At 35.5% G+C, this 16,074-nt stretch overlaps 1 protein-coding gene across 13 annotated transcripts in view; it reads right to left on the bottom strand.

Annotated features, from left to right (window-relative positions):
* Window positions 1–802: 802 nt before the first annotated feature.
* The window catches only part of LOC131698785 (inositol hexakisphosphate and diphosphoinositol-pentakisphosphate kinase 2), a 50,167-nt gene continuing 34,895 nt past the window's right edge, over window positions 803–16,074 (bottom strand). For 2 of the 13 annotated variants that reach the window (XM_058992891.1, XM_058992883.1), the window contains 8 exons: window positions 14,349–14,528; window positions 11,764–11,833; window positions 8,586–8,705; window positions 7,652–7,714; window positions 5,241–5,261; window positions 3,011–3,157; window positions 2,683–2,811; window positions 803–1,734 (listed from right to left, as the gene is read on the bottom strand). In XM_058992891.1, coding sequence (XP_058848874.1) covers window positions 1,598–1,734; window positions 2,683–2,811; window positions 3,011–3,157; window positions 5,241–5,261; window positions 7,652–7,714; window positions 8,586–8,705; window positions 11,764–11,833; window positions 14,349–14,528 — 867 coding nt within the window. In that variant the 3' untranslated portion in view covers window positions 803–1,597. Of the gene's footprint in view, window positions 1,735–2,438; window positions 2,501–2,682; window positions 2,812–3,010; window positions 3,158–5,240; window positions 5,262–7,651; window positions 7,715–8,585; window positions 8,706–11,763; window positions 11,834–14,348; window positions 14,529–16,074 lie in introns of all 13 variants that reach the window. The other 11 variants (XM_058992906.1, XM_058992895.1, XM_058992919.1 and 8 more) reach the window with 11 other exon arrangements.

Here is a 16,074-nt window from a genome sequence, read left to right as displayed (position 1 = left end):
GCTTCATTCGACTTTATGAAGCAAAATTAGTTCATTCTACAGGGTGATGCAAAATCTTTGGCCATAGCTGTAGTGTATATGGAAAAAGCAACTTTGCCACCACAATGCATGGTCCAAAGATTCAGTCATTACCGTTACTGAACAGACAAGGACAGAATGTAGGGTCAACATAACCTCATCTGAACTGAGGGAAATGTAAACCCAATGTAAATGAACAAACCACACACATTGTACTAAAGAAAAAAATAACACACACTTAAAAGTATGTGCGGGCTTAGTGTTGCATGAAATACTGCACACTTGCTTTAAACTGGTGAACTGAACAGTATTTAGCACAACGTAGAGCGTGTTAACAGAGTTTTAAATATGTTGTTTCATAGTTTCTTACTAATGCATATGCTTTTCTCAATTATATGTATAATTTTACACTTTAAATGTCTGTAATCTACATCACTGTGGTTCATGGAGGCACTGTAGCTGATGCCTATTCACTTTATTGCATTATCTGCTCATTATTCTTCTCAAGGGTAACTTTTATCCAGTTTGAATAACATAATAGTCAGAATGTTGCATTTTCACAGGAACAGTCCAAACCTATTGATTGATGGCATCATTTGATTCATCCGAGAGTGATTTTTAACAGCAATGGTGTTTACTGTACTAGCCACAAGACTTATTTTTTATTCAATATTCAACTAAATCTATCTAGTTTATCGTTTCATTATACCTGTTACACCTGTTGTGAAACAACCCTCAAGGATGGGCGTTGCCTCCCTCTGATATAAAACAACAAGCAGAAAGGTCTTTTTTTTAAAACTTTAGTGCAAACAGTAAAAGCCAGGTTTCATACTGATCCAACACTACTGTAGTTTTACTGCTTAATTAGTATGTACATGAATACAGACAATATTATAATACATTCATTCACACCTACTATACATTACATTTTTACTGAGATTGTATTTTACAGCAAGTGAAGTACTTAAAGTTAATTTCTAGCAATCATAAAGTTAAAACAACCTAAACGTACCTGTAAAATGAAGAGAATAATAAATGAGCAACATAGCATTACTTTTTTTGTAGCACCCGCAGCTGAAAACTATTTTGACTCTTTTTCCGAACATATACATATTTGGGCTAGTCAAGTTTTCTTTGGTAATTGTACTACTTAAAAAGAGCAATACACAAAAAGAACATTTGCCCAAATTAAATAATGAATACACATTATGGTCTATTTAAAGAAACCTTTCATACAAAAACTGTATTTGCCTTACAGTGGCACAACTTTTCAAAGTTAACTTTATCTGGTTGGCCCACACAACCAAATCAAATAATCTGGTGATCTATATCACACAACAGAAATAAAAATATATACATAATGCGAGCACTAGATATTTTCAGGATCAATATATACAACATACATAAAACACAGGAAAAAAAAAATCCCCGAAACAGATCAAATGCTTTTTTTATCAAAGCGTATGTAAAGCAAAACGAATGTCTTGTGTACAAGCCCAGTTTAATGATAGTGAAACTATTAAGGCTTTAGATTGTGTGTGTGTGTGTTTTTTTTTTTTTGTTTTTTTTTTTTTAACGGTTAGGGTCCAGGTGGTGTTTCATTTTCTTCACTTTTCTTTTGCAACAGCAATTTGTTCTCAGGGGTTCCATGAGGCGAAAGCTCTGTTAGAGAGGAGGGACCAGCACCCGATACTGTACTGGAGGGCCCACTGCTCACTGCATGGAAAAAAAACAAATAAAATTAGAATTGCAAGTTCAAGGTTATTCAAGCAGTCACAATCGGAAGCAGCAAGGCATTAGTATGGTTAATTCAAGACAAATATACAGCTTTGTTTTAATTATCAAGGAAGACTGTTCACATTTAAAAGAAAAAAATCATCACAATTAGTAAAACGTTACTTATTAGTTTACATATACATATCAGCATATACAGCTGTAGCCAAAAGTTTATCACCACCTAGAATTGTAGGATTGAGACAGTTAAAAAAAAAAACAAAAAAAAACCATATGAACATAATTTAGATCTTTTATTTAACATCATGTAAAATCAAACTACAAAATGAAATTACAAAAGTCTATCGGAAGCCATATTAGTAGTACAGTATTTCATGTTAGATTTTTAAATGTCACATTTTTTCAATTTGTCAGTTTTTCATTAAGCATATGGGGAAAACTACAAAGCGGTATCTAATTCAATATGTTAACGTAACATTATTCAGCAGGTTTCATTTGACTATGAAGCAAAATTAGTTAATTCTATACGATGATGCAAAAATTAAGCTGCGTGAGAGATTCAGCTATTCAGCAACAATCATTGGAAAGCACTAGTAGCTTTTACTTTACAAGATGCACGATAGTGGTGCTAGTGTAACTTGCTCATCTCTCACTATGTCAATGAAGAGGTTTGACAAGTTTCACACCTTTTTTTCAAACAGGAGCCTAGAACTGCAGCCAGTTTCCCTTGTAGCTGAGACCCATTTTCCTAAAGCAAAGGTTAAAGATTTACTTACGAGTTACACAGGCTTTGAGGGATATTCCTTAAGCTTCTGAGCAGAACATCCTAGGGAGGTTACTAGAGTTTTCAAACCACTGACGTAAGGGTCTGATTCTTCAAACTTTAATTCTGGAGTTATCTTAAGCTATTTTCTTTAAAACAATACTTACCGACTGATGCCCTGTCTGCAGCCTTCTTACTTGCAGAGTGTGAAAATGGAGACGGCAGAATCTTTGCAGGAGTGAATGTATTCAGAGAGATTTTACGGTTTGTTATTCCACTGTAACTGACAGCTGAAGCTAGAATAAACCACACAGTAAAAAATATATATTTGAAAAAAAAATAAAACAAACAATATCGAAAACAGATATGCTCAGTAACCTGGCATAAATATTAGGATGATGGAAAGAATGTCCACTCTGACTTCTACCTGCACGATATATCAAACACATATATGTACTATCTACTAACATGTACACACATTTTAAATCTAACTACCTGGGGAAGGAGTTGGTGTTTCCAAGAAAGTTTCGCTGGATGATACAGCAACAGAAGACAAAAACTCATCCACTTGCTTAAGTGATAAGGAATTGTGCAGGGTCTCAAGCGGGCAAATTGAAGGCACCATGGAATACAACTCAAAACCTAAAAGAAATCATTTTAATGGATTAACACAAATGACTTGACAGATGAAAGCACACACACACACACACACACACATTAAAATGTAGCCACTGCATGCATGATCATGTAGTACATTATTTAAATGTAGCAGCAGGCAAACTATACACAACCGTTTATGAAATGAGAATATTGTTAGGCACTCTAGTGTATAGGAGAAAGTAATCCACTATGTTTCAAATATCTAGGTTGATACTTCAAACCAAGATACTCACAACATACGGTCTATCAGCTATACCTTAAGTATAAACTCCAATGCAGCCTAATGCTAACTTTATAAAATAATCAGAAATGTGTTTCCACTTACCTCATTTCTCACAATGCTATTGTATTTTTCATTAGATTTTTTTTAAAGATTAAAACATATTCTATTTGTGAATGTTTAAATAGGATCTTAAAAGCTCCTTTGCAACACCATAATAAAGAAACAGAATCTAAAAGAAAAATGTGGTATGATAAAAGCAACAGGTAAAATGTCTAAAGAGGGGAAGTTAAGAAGTTTTCTAGATTTTCTAAAGAAAATGGGCTGTTTGGCATATCAACATTATTGCATTTGTATTGCTATAAATAAATAACCTTTGAAGTGTGATTAATCTAACACCACAAACAAGATGTTTAGAACAAATTGCCTAAATATAGCGTGTATGTATTCAGATAGGAACCAAGTCATTGTTTTTTTTATTTGCTTAGAAAGTACCAACTGTAGTACATTGGGTAATAATCATTATCCAGAAATGTCTCTAAAATGTTAATTTAGTGGTAACGTCATAAATAGCTCTGCAGCACAAGAATTAGCTTTGGTAAGCAGAAATTGAAAAGAGAATCTGGAGTTTCTAAACTGTACGTAAACCAAGAATCATACTTCTTAAGGCTTCACACACCAGATGCTACGTGATTTTTACTGGGGCGACACGACAAATTCGCTGCGAAAACACCATGCACACCACAAGCAATCACAGACAAGACGCGACAGCTGGAAATTTGCCAAATCTTTCAGAAAGTATGATTACTAACAAACGCAACAGAAAATGGCTGATTGAGAAGAGGAAGAGCTCTTATTATTACTGCTGCTGTTCCGCAGAAGTCAAAAACATTTGGGTGCACAACATCCTAAGAAAAAGATCAGCTGTAGGTGAATTCCATAGATTAGTCCAATAACTAAAATTAGATGGTGCTAGATGGGCTCTGTTTTAAAAAGAGTTTGAATGAAGGTGCAGAAAGTTGAATCTCCCTTCTCCCAATAGGGGTCTTTATCTCTTTGAATACATCCCCTGCTACAGCTATCGGTTTTAAGAAAAAGTAATGACCTACTGTGCATCCAATGTATGAACATGTAAAAAAAGTAAGTGCGAGTCGGACAGGATTATCCATCCCTACATCCCGAGATTCTGATACTCTCACTAACTTGTGGTAAAGGATGCTGTAGTTAAATTCTCACATTTATATAAGCAGTATCTTGATAGATCTCTAGATATATGTAAAAATGCAAGTGTGACAAGCGTATTAGCTGCTGCTTCTTATCCTCTAAATTTGTATTCCCTTGTTTTCTGCTGGCTTTCTCTCATACTCATAGCTATGTTGCCCATGTGGTATTTCTTTAAGGCCTTTTCTTTAAACAGTCCCACACGTTTGCATTGGTAATCACTTCCATTTATATTGGAGGTATTCACTTCAATAAAGCTCATTTTTAATCCATCATTTACTACCTAGACATGAGTATCTAATCATGCTGAAAGGGTTTACACAACAGATAAGCTGCCTGTGTGCACAAAACCTGCAGCAACATACCACTGAGGTCGAGATATTTCAGGGAGGTAACAAACCAACACCTGCACAGGTGTGGATGCTCTGGATAGAGGCCCAAAAAAACAGGGTAAGGCACTGTCAGCTGATACTTGTTTCACCATGTTCCTTTAATTGAGGGGTTGGGGATAGGAGGAGTCTGCCAAAAGGGTTAAGGAAAAGCGGTTGGATAAAGTTGGAAAAGATAAAAATAGCTATGGTTCAAAAAAGACAGTTTAGACAGCAACAACTGGGCAACACTTACCACAGAACAAACTGGAAAACACTGAGGCGTTTAGAAATGCAGATTAAGAAAACAAATGGAAATCATGAACAAAGGAAACCCATGATACTTGTTTAAAACAAAACAAAACAAAAACTACATAACGTACAGTTTTATGCTGCTTAGAAAGGCTGGGAATTCTACAAAAACGAATTCTGAACATCTATCAGATGTATTGTAAACACTACCACATTCCATTTTTATTTGGTAACATATTTGCATATCAAATATTCAAATAATGAAGAAAATAAAATGCAGTTTGCTACTTGCAAAACTGTTTGCACTTAACCTTAACCCCTTGTCAAACAATGGATTCAGAGCCACGTGAGATATGGCATGTGGTTGAAGTTCACCCATTAGATGGTTTAATGGAAACAAGCCCCAAACTATTAAGTATTACCCAACTTTTTTTTTTTTTAAATATTGACCATTATTAATGTAAATTACATTTGTCATAAGTACCAGCAAAAGCGAAATTCTCAAAAACTAGTAATGAAACTAGTAATAGGACAGCAGTAACAATTTAGGGTAAATGAAAAAAAAAAAAAAAAAAAAAAAAAAAGCCATTCTCTGCATTCTCACATAAGGATCAATATACTGCATCTGATCCAGCACTGTACAGGGCAGGGCAGTACTTTTTAAAATGTCAATAGTATGCAAAGACTGGTGTCACAGAACACAAGATGCTACGTACGTTTTACACGTCTGAAAGGTCATGAAAGGTCAATAAAAGTAACCCTTCAAAACCAACATGTTCAATAATACAGCTTTCACTAGCTGGTGAATAACACAGCTGTCACTACTTGGTAATTGACCATCTAAAATCCTTTTTCCACAATACAATGACATCCATCAAGAAAATCACTCTGTTCTAATTATTGTTGAATAATGCTGTACCAGTGTGTTTCAAATAACATTATTCCCCAAATTGTGAAATAAAAATATACACAAAATGAGGATCAAAAAACATACATGTACTGGTTACACATTTGATGCCCTTTCACTTGCCTTGTATTTTGCAGAATGTTTTGGTTAAAAAACACAATCTATTAAGATAGCAGTAATCAGCAACATGTCATTTTTGATGGTTCCTAAGGAAACCAGCCTCATGAAATGGCATTATTGTGTTGTTGTATACTTTCTGTAAAATGACCCTACCCCATGTAATATGTGAGTAAATCAGAACCATTTATATTGTTTTAAAGCACACAAAAACATTGTGTACAGGATCTTGCATTAACACTTTTTTATTACCAAAATTACTCTGAAACGTTACCATTTTTGAAAACATAAATCCTCCGCTTTGTAAGATAAAGTAAGAGTTAAATGGCTTGAGGTCAGTAGTTGCCTAAATACGTTAATTCAAACTTTTAATTTAAATCCAAGGCTCTTTGGGGAACACCAAAGTGTATTTTGTTTTTTCTTTCTAGATGATGTACAGTACTGAGTGGCATATTCATTCGGCAGGGTCCCTTCAGCTACCCATCTTTGTGAAAGTATAAATATCAACAGCAGGTTATGTGTTTGGCAGTCTGTTTTAATGGATTAAACATAGCCTTGTCTTATTTACATGTTTCTAGACTGTTAAAAGAAACCAACAGTAGTCTAGAATTTCACAGTAATATCAAACCTTATTTAACCCATCAAACACACTACATCATTTATAAGTTACAGCTTTTGTGAAAGGAACCATATACTATAAGATAGTTGGAGAGTGTTTAGTGTAGAACAAAACATTATACATGTACGAGATCTGCTGCTGTCAATGACTCCAGACCATAAAGAAATAAATTACTATAATGTTATTTAAAAAAAAAAAAAAATTGCTTTGTACAAAAATTTTTGGGACATGCCTACAACAATAAAACAGGCTTTGATACGAATCATAGTTGGCCGATTATACATGCCCTTGCATAGTCTTAAATCTCCAACTCTCAAGTTTCTGCCCATGAGGGCACATGCCAATTCACCCACTTTCTACTGGAGTGATAAAGGCTTTAAAATCAATTTTCAGTGATACTGTTGCTAGTGCTACTGAGCAGTAATAAAAATACATCAAGACATAAACAGATGTGACAATACAACAAACACCTCACGAAACCCTAGAAGTTTCACCCACTTTCTTCTAGGAACCCCTAATAAAAGTACATAAATCACACTGAAACATTAGGTTTCTGCACATCACCGTGATCTGGTGAATGTATCTGTGAATATTTGCAAATACAAGGTTCATAAACATTTCAGCTATACCAATGGGTCATGGCCACATTCCAGAAATATGATTCGTGAGGTGAAGGGAGGATTGATGGATGGAATTTCACACTCCACACGAAAGAAGGAAATAATAAGCAGGGAAGCACGGGAGTATTCTTTTAAAATAAAAGCAAACATACCATTGGTTGGGTGTCGAGCAAATGAGATAGAAAATCTTTTTACAGCAGAACCACGTGTGGCGTCTGAGAAAGAGAAAAACAAGTACCTGAAATTCAAAAGCTACTAGAAAAGAGGGATTTAAAAATAAAAACAACAGGAAGAAAAGATAAGAATTAGAGAGCATGCAAAGGTGAGGGGGCCTGGGGGTTGAGAGGTTAAACAGGGTCAGGGATATGGCAGCCAGTGAGGAGCAAAAACCATTGATCACCATTGGTTAACGTGAAGCGCTTAGTGAAATGTTATTGGGTGGATGGCCTGGCATTAAGTTGAAGAAACAACCTCAGTGAACACTGATGTAGACAATGTTAGTTTAATCCACCAGGACAGTAGAACAGTGGTACTCTATATTACATACATGTGTTTATCTGATTGCATGCCACCATTGCAATTTCTCCATTAAGTAACTTGTCTTTAAAAATTTAAACACCACACTTGTCTAAAACTCTAAAACCAATGCCTTGAGATCAAGGAGAGGATTGTCTACCTTAGATGAAAATGGATCAAAATCAAGATGATAAATCATTATGGTAAATAAACAACAAATGGGTCACACAGACGGAATCTACCAGGAATCCTGGAATTCTTTTTTTTTTTGTTTTGTTTGTTTTGTTTAGCTTTTTGAGGTTTCCACTGTGGACAAGCCATGCCAAAAGTATTAAAACATGTTAACAGTCTCATGCACAAAAGAAAAAGGTTTACCATGTAGCACTGCTTTAAAGCCAATTTATATTAAAACATTTACTCCTGAAAGTTAAAACCATTGTACAGTATAATAGGTTACAAACTACATGTATCAACTAAACACAACTCAAAAAAAAACAAAAAACTAGGATCCCTTTTCTAAAATGGCTACAGGTTCATCTTTTCATGATGTGTGTGCGTGTCTGCACATACCATCTAAGAAGCCAGATGAAGTCAGCTTTTTACGGTGCGTACGAGCATAATCCTGTAGGTTAGGTGCACTGGAAGAGCCCCCGAGCACCGTGGTGCTAAACAGGCCTGCACAATGAGACCCTAATGGGAGTTAGAGAAAACACATACAGCAACCAGGTGTTCTACGATTTAGACCATGCAGCATGCATTGGAATGAGATTCTTGCCACAGAGATGGCAGCAACTTTTGTGTAGTCTAACACATGGTCACAGAATGCTTGTAATGTCACCTTAGTACCAAGAAGACTTAACCCAAAGGGAAAGCACTGCTAATAAAACCGATCATTGCTCTCACCAAGCACTTTATGGCCAGACAATGAATAACAGCAACTTTCTATAGATTTGTCACCAAGTGAAGTTTGCAGAGTGGTATTTTCTGTATGGTTCAATGTAAAATGCGAAGAGCCGAGGCATACTTTTCAACTCATTATTTTATTTGTCCATGGTTTAAATCTTTCTGCATTTTAAAGTTAAATAACCTTCATAGATCTCAGTAATCCATATAACACTACAAAAGTATAGTATCATGTAAATATGGTGACAGTCAAAGTAAAGACTGAAGTGGAGTGTGGAGAACCTTGAACTATACAGCTACCTATAGATGTCGAATGCAGAATGAACATTCATGAGTGTGTATGGAACTGGTAACCCATGATTGTATTTGGTTTATGTGGATTATGGTTAGCCCTTTCCTGGCTAGAAGTCAAGTCATGGCTTTTTCACATCCCTCTTATTCAGAGTGGATTCTGTTTGGAAAAAAAACACATTTTGAATTACAGGTATTAAAGAAATGTGCACTGGCGACTTAAATAAATAGGGCTGCAACAAAGTCTACATTTTACCTTTGAAGGTTCGGAACACTTTACCGAAGGAAGGTTCGAACCTTCGATGGCACTAATTTGCATAATTTACTGGTGACGTCACCATAGCTACTTGTTTATATCTGATTGAAAATCCTATTATTTTACAGGTAATCCATATAAATGGAATAAAACATTCACATGTAGTTTAAAAATATGTTATACAGAACAGTAATCACGTTTTTATAATTTAAATAAAAATAAAAATGCACGTTGTTTATTTACATGTAATTGAAGATGTTTGCGATACATACAGTAAGCTTGCATTGCACAACTGCAGCAGACTGAGGCAAAATAAAGCTTTACTTAACAGTCACCGTTTCAAGCAGGTTATCGGTCACAGTCAGATTTTACTACTACTAAAAATACTAATACTAATAATACAAATAATAATAATACTAATACTAATAATAATAAAAATAATAATAATTATTATTATTATTTACACTTGTCAGGTTACTCCAGAGATGGTTATGCCTCCATGATACGAGTCGCTTGCACATTTTGCATTCAACTTTTTTTTTGGTTGTCTGGGCATTTAACAAAAAAAAAAATCCCAAACAGCAGCGGGGTTTTGAGATATTTCTTTCAATACAGCTTACACTATACAACACTTTGCTGTCGAGAAATGAAAGGTTTGCTTCTGGATAACACGAGCTGGAGGTGGGAGGGATGGACGGTGCTCAGTTTTCGAAATTAAAATTATTAGTGTTATCGTATATTTTGTATGTTTCAAACATATTCTACCATAGCACTTCTCTTACACTGTCTTGTACACTAGATATTCAGTACATATTTCACTGAAGCACTACAACCGTACCGCCCCAGTGCTTTGGATACTATACCCTGCTGCATACCATGGCAGCGGCACCACATAGGGTTCCTACGTATAATGATTTGGTAGTGGATTTTAATACAACAACTTTTGTTTACGTAATATGCATTATACAAATCAAAAGATCGAATTTTGCATGTGAGTTTCTGTTAACAGGAAAAAAAGTGCGTCAATGGCGTCTGACGAATCTCCAAAGGTTTAAAACAACTTTTGAATCCCTGGCTAGTGAACGAACCTTCGAACACAGCCCTAAAAATAAATAACCACTACTTACAAAAATGAAATACCGCTGACTATAAAACACATAAAATGTGCTTCAACACTTCCGATACAATCAATCCCACTTGTTATTAAACCCTGAAGTCAGAAAGTCTTTCCTACAAATTTAGTAACATCCATATTTACAAACATACTGTACCTCAGGACATTACCAGCATGTGTGAGGAATGAAATCAGTGCTGCAATCTGCTGAATGTTATGTGGCAAAATCCACATGTTACATATTATGTCACTTTTCACTACAAATTTTAGTTTTCACGTGCATTACAATACACATTATAAAGACTTGGAATCTGATACACAAACAGCGATAACACCAGTAGCTTTTATAAACCAACATTAATTGACAAGCTCAAACTAGTACTGCAGATCAGTGAAAGGAAAAATGAGAGAGAGAGAAAAAAAAAAACACAACATTTGAGACCAGACACTAAAGCTCGTACAACCCATTCTAATGAAGGTCACTGCATACCAGATTTATTATTTATCAGAATTTAATGTTAAAAATATTGTATGAATACTATTGTGACAAACATGTATTTCTTACTGCACCTTTAAACAGTGATGCGTTTTTATTCAATTTGTTTTTATTTTTGCACATATGGTAAATGACAAATTATATCCGGTGTGCAATGGTCTTAAGTATTAGTTTATTTATCATAAACCCATTCTATTTTTTGTTTTTTTTTCTGTACGATTAAGCAGTAGTTCTGCTTTTGAAATGAACACAAACACTCCTGGGAAATACTACAGAAAAGAGCTAACTGTGCAGTATATATTACTGATTACCCAGTACCATACAGTACAAAAAATGACATGTCAAGGTATGCACTTCATGAACACAACCAGCTCATGCTGTCAATTGTATGGGATATGATCAATCACTGTGAGGTTAGCCAAGTGTCTGGGTTATTTAAAGTGTTCACCATAGTGAATAAACTGCACATCTAGATAAACAAGTTACACAGTATACAATGTTTGTACATGTGTAACAAGAAAGCAATTTTGAATTCAATATCAGAATTGAATGGTTTTCCAGTTTTACAATAAGGATTATCCTTCTTTGGTCAACTTTTGCTTCAATGGATTAGAAATACTGCACGATTAACCATAGCTACAAGCTCTCAATACAAGAGGCAAGAAAATGAATGGTCTTAAGTGCTTACCCATTCCAGTGTGCTTCTGTTCTGCATGCAGTCTGGCAAGTCGTGCATGGCTATTGTTCTCAGACAGGACCTGCACAATTGAGGATGAGAAAATATTTCTGCAGTTTAGCTTAAAGACATGAAAACTGTATATCCCACACCTGTTTTTACATAGAGGCCTGTCCAGACAGACAAAATGTTAATAAGCTGCATTAGGAATGTTAGTGCAGTCACAAAAGAGCTGAAAGTTCATGCAACATCCCCAAGACTGAAGTCCATTCCATGTATGAGGTCCTTGCAATGGTAGTGGATAAAGCACACATCAAGGATGAGAAGGATGCAGGAAGATGGACAGACATGACAACACGTATGAGCCAGTTTGCAAGAGTGAGTGACTTTTACCAGACAAATACTGCACCTGTCTCAAAAAAAGGGAAAAAACAGACACGTGTTTAAAGAAGTTAATATCACTGTTTTGTACAGGCCCCCTACAGGAGCAAATTCGACATGAAGAGTTCTGTTTGTGGCCAAGTTGGCAATTCGTCAGTCCAGGATCCTATTAAAAGGTAGGTTCCAAAGGTCATAGCTGTTGGAAGTAAGCCATGGACTAATGACACTGTATCCTGCTTTAAAACCTGATGTTCACATGTAATGCTTACCTGTAAGGTCCATTGTGAGGTCACGTGAGCAACATCAGTGATGGAACTCAAATTAAGGTTCACTCCCATCAGTCACGTGACCTGACAGCATTAGGAAGTGAGCATACACACTAGAAGGTACCCATAGGTTGAACTGTGCAAGAATTATGAATTACTCTTTTCTCGCTGGGTTATGTGTTTATGTAGGGCTTGGGATTAAAGCATACAAGACTGACATCTTCAGGTTATTAGATAGATTCATCCTTGGTATGCACAATAGACCATTCTTTCTATCTTTTATAAAAATGACTTTGTGAAATGAATCAATCTTCTCAGGGATAAGGTAACTTACATGGTGATTTCCCACTTTTGATCAAATTATGACAATTATATGCTGGCAAACGATATTAGGAATGGAGCATATTAAACTCAAGCTCTGGAGTATATTGAGTGTTCAAACTGCCCAAGAAGTGCTGACCCTCAAAACAGTGAACTTAGAGGAAATGGGTGTTTATTAGTGGTAAAGCAGGATTTTAATTGAGTTCTGGCAAAAAAAAGTAAGCACCCAGCCACCGTAGGTTTGTCTTAAAACTATCTTCTTTCCCCAAAGCAATTTAATGGTATTTATAAATACCTGACCCAAAATGACATCTTTAATACGCTATCATTAATGACCAAATGATTAAAATTAGCAAGTCTTAAAAGGACAACTAATCAATTTTTTGGTTTTCAGCAGATCAACATTATGACCGACATTGAATCAGTAGCCTTAATCTTTTCTTGTCTATTTAATGTGGTACAATAAGGCCCTACCTAAGTCACATGGCAAAAAAAACAAAACTGAGGGCTGGAAGGCAGAGTCAAGAGGGTAAGTACAGGAAATCATGCTTGCAAAATATTTTAATATAAAAAGTGAGCAAAGGTGCTATATATATTACTGAACAAAGTAAAACATTAAAAGTCCTGTATAATTAGGGCTTCTGTTTTTCTGTGTTTATACTTTATCAGGGCTTTCGCTTGAAATTATTTTTTTCGATTACTTTCCAAAATGTTAGCCTTTTTTTCTGTCACAATATGTATAGTAACCCAACAGTACTTGCACACTTGTACCTTACGTTCCTTAGCTGTCTTCCACGACAAAATCCTTATGGTCACAGGCATATTCATCTGGGGTTTGTGTGTGGTTATTTTACATTTCGCCACAATTTGAAATTCTGTTTTAAATTCCATGAGCATGTAAATTCTCTCTATTGAACTGCAATATAGCTTTAAATCTCACGAGTAAGAACAACCCTCAGTTTCTAATTGTAATCTCGTTTAAAATTGCACAAGTGTGTATAATTTTCCAATAGAAATGTAGGAATTTGCTGCTACTCAGTAGTTGGGGTGGGTTTAAAGTATTCATAACAAATCAATGCGAGATACAAGTCAGGAAGGACGGACATTGCCCAACTGCACTGGGAATTTTTTTTCTTCATTTTTTCGGATGTTATTCGATTAATTTTTTTTCACTGGGTAAATCGGTGAAGACAACGTGAATTAAGTAACCATTTCCGGTATTTATTGGCTATACACCGATTTCACTATTTTATTTTTTTTGTATCTAGGGTGTTTTATGGGTGTTTATCGGTTATAACTGAAAATCAGAAGCCCTATGTATAATCAAACTGTTCCACTGCAAGTGGTGCAAAGTCGACTGTGTAATGTTTGTGACTCCCATGAATAGGGCCTTAGTCTACATTGACTGAGTAGCTGTGAGAATGCCATCAGTGATGTCTACCCTTTCACACATCCTTCGAGAGGCTTCTTTATTTTACTTTTTTAAACCTGCTCCCTTCCCTTCTCAATTAAAAGCAAGAAGAATTCAAATAAATGCATTTATGGATTAGGTGTCCTTTTTGACTGCTCTTAAGGTTGTTTGTAATGCATAACAAATGGCTGTTTTAATAATGAAGAAAGTTTAAAAACCTGTTGCCATGAGCCAAAAATACTGGATGTGAAAGCCAGTGATTTGGGGGAGACAGGGGAAGAAGTTATTTGTTCCCCTGATCTGCGTCTTCGACGCCCAGTACCCACACCACAGGTGTAATGCATCCAGGTACCAATACACTCAGGGCTAGACACACTCAGGGGGCGCTCTTCCTGGAACTGAGAAAAGGGGTCAAAAACAGCAAAAGCATGCCAAGTTAGATACAATCCAGCTAAATGGTTCATCAACATTCAGCACCAAGTTCTTTTTTTGCTTTTCAAATACTAAATCATACAAGGCGAGCCAGTGTATTGTATTATTCGATTCACTGGGTTTAAAAGAGAAGAAAATAATCTTCAGAAGTTCAGTGCTGTACTACTGTACACAGCTGCCCAAGCCTTCAATTTTCAGACATTACAATATTAAAGGTTACAATATACATTTTTTTAATACATAAAACTGTAAAGCTTCGGCAAGCTGCCTTGTAATACGTGCAAAGCTGAATGTACTTAAGTGCCCGCGTTGTGTAAAAGCTATATAAATAGGTGTTGATTTTATTTGATTTATGTAGTGAAATATTATTTAATCTTACAGCATATCTAAAGTATGCATGAAAAGCTTGTTTTATTCATTTGTAACAAGACACAGCTTTTGTTTTTCTATTTTTGTATATTTATGCAGGGGGGCAAAAACCTACAATTATAGAATGTGGCCAGTTTATTAGGTGCATCTCAATGGAATGTTTTGCAAGTTTTATCACTGCGTACATACGACCAAGAACAGTGAGCAGTTAGCTGTTACAGTAGTTAGTGAGATGTAAAATATTCAGAAGCAAAGATTTATCAGAGCTTGAAAGAAAAACTATGTGTTCCGGACAAGTTGAAGCGTCTATATCCCTGACTGCAGACCCAACTGGTAAATTAAAAGAAAAACGTGGCACTAAGGAAATTCAAATGATTTAATTATGGATCAACGTTTGTTCCAAAGTAGTTTGACTAGAAGTTTGTACAATGGTACATTGTTATGAAAACCCTTTGTGATTTCCTTTACAGCTTTGCTTTTGCTTGTGTTGTGAGTACTGGTCTTTCAGATGTTTCAATAGGCTGCACGTTGACAACATGCAAGATAAGTAGGTCACTTGAGGGATGTTTACAATTTCTTAAAGTGTGGCAATTCTATAGTTGCAGTCTAGGATACAGATCTTTGGATTAGTGGGATACCTGCCATAGTCTACTTCAATACATCTCTGCTTCTACCAAGTGGCTCCACCCAGTAGATTCTCCCAGAAAAACTGTACTGTTTTTTTTATTTACCATGGGTCCACATGGAGCTTGCAAACTAAACTCACTCCTGTAGATTTTTGATTCACAGACGTCTTTTTAATAGCTTGTTTCAGAATGTTATTGTGATCACAAAATATGTATTGTAGTTTGTTACTAACTTGATTGATTAGATGTGAAAAGAAGACACTTCATATGGCATTCATAAGAAACCTGGCTGACCGTTTAAACATCAATGTCAGCATATATGGAGCTATTTGTATAGGACTTGCAAAATGGCATAGCAGACTAATGGCTACTGAAAGTATAATTGAGGTTGTGAATGCAGGGTAACAATAATGCTAGAACTGCTTAAGGAATAGATATGCAATAATTTGATAAAATGGAAGTTGTTAATCATGTCGGCATGATTGCTATGGTATTATTATTATGTACAGCATTTATG

This window comes from Acipenser ruthenus, chromosome 2 (assembly GCF_902713425.1).
Source record: "Acipenser ruthenus chromosome 2, fAciRut3.2 maternal haplotype, whole genome shotgun sequence".
NCBI lineage: Eukaryota > Metazoa > Chordata > Actinopteri > Acipenseriformes > Acipenseridae > Acipenser > Acipenser ruthenus.
Note: the sequence above shows the minus strand (reverse complement) of the source record. Positions and strands in the feature narration are given on the sequence as shown.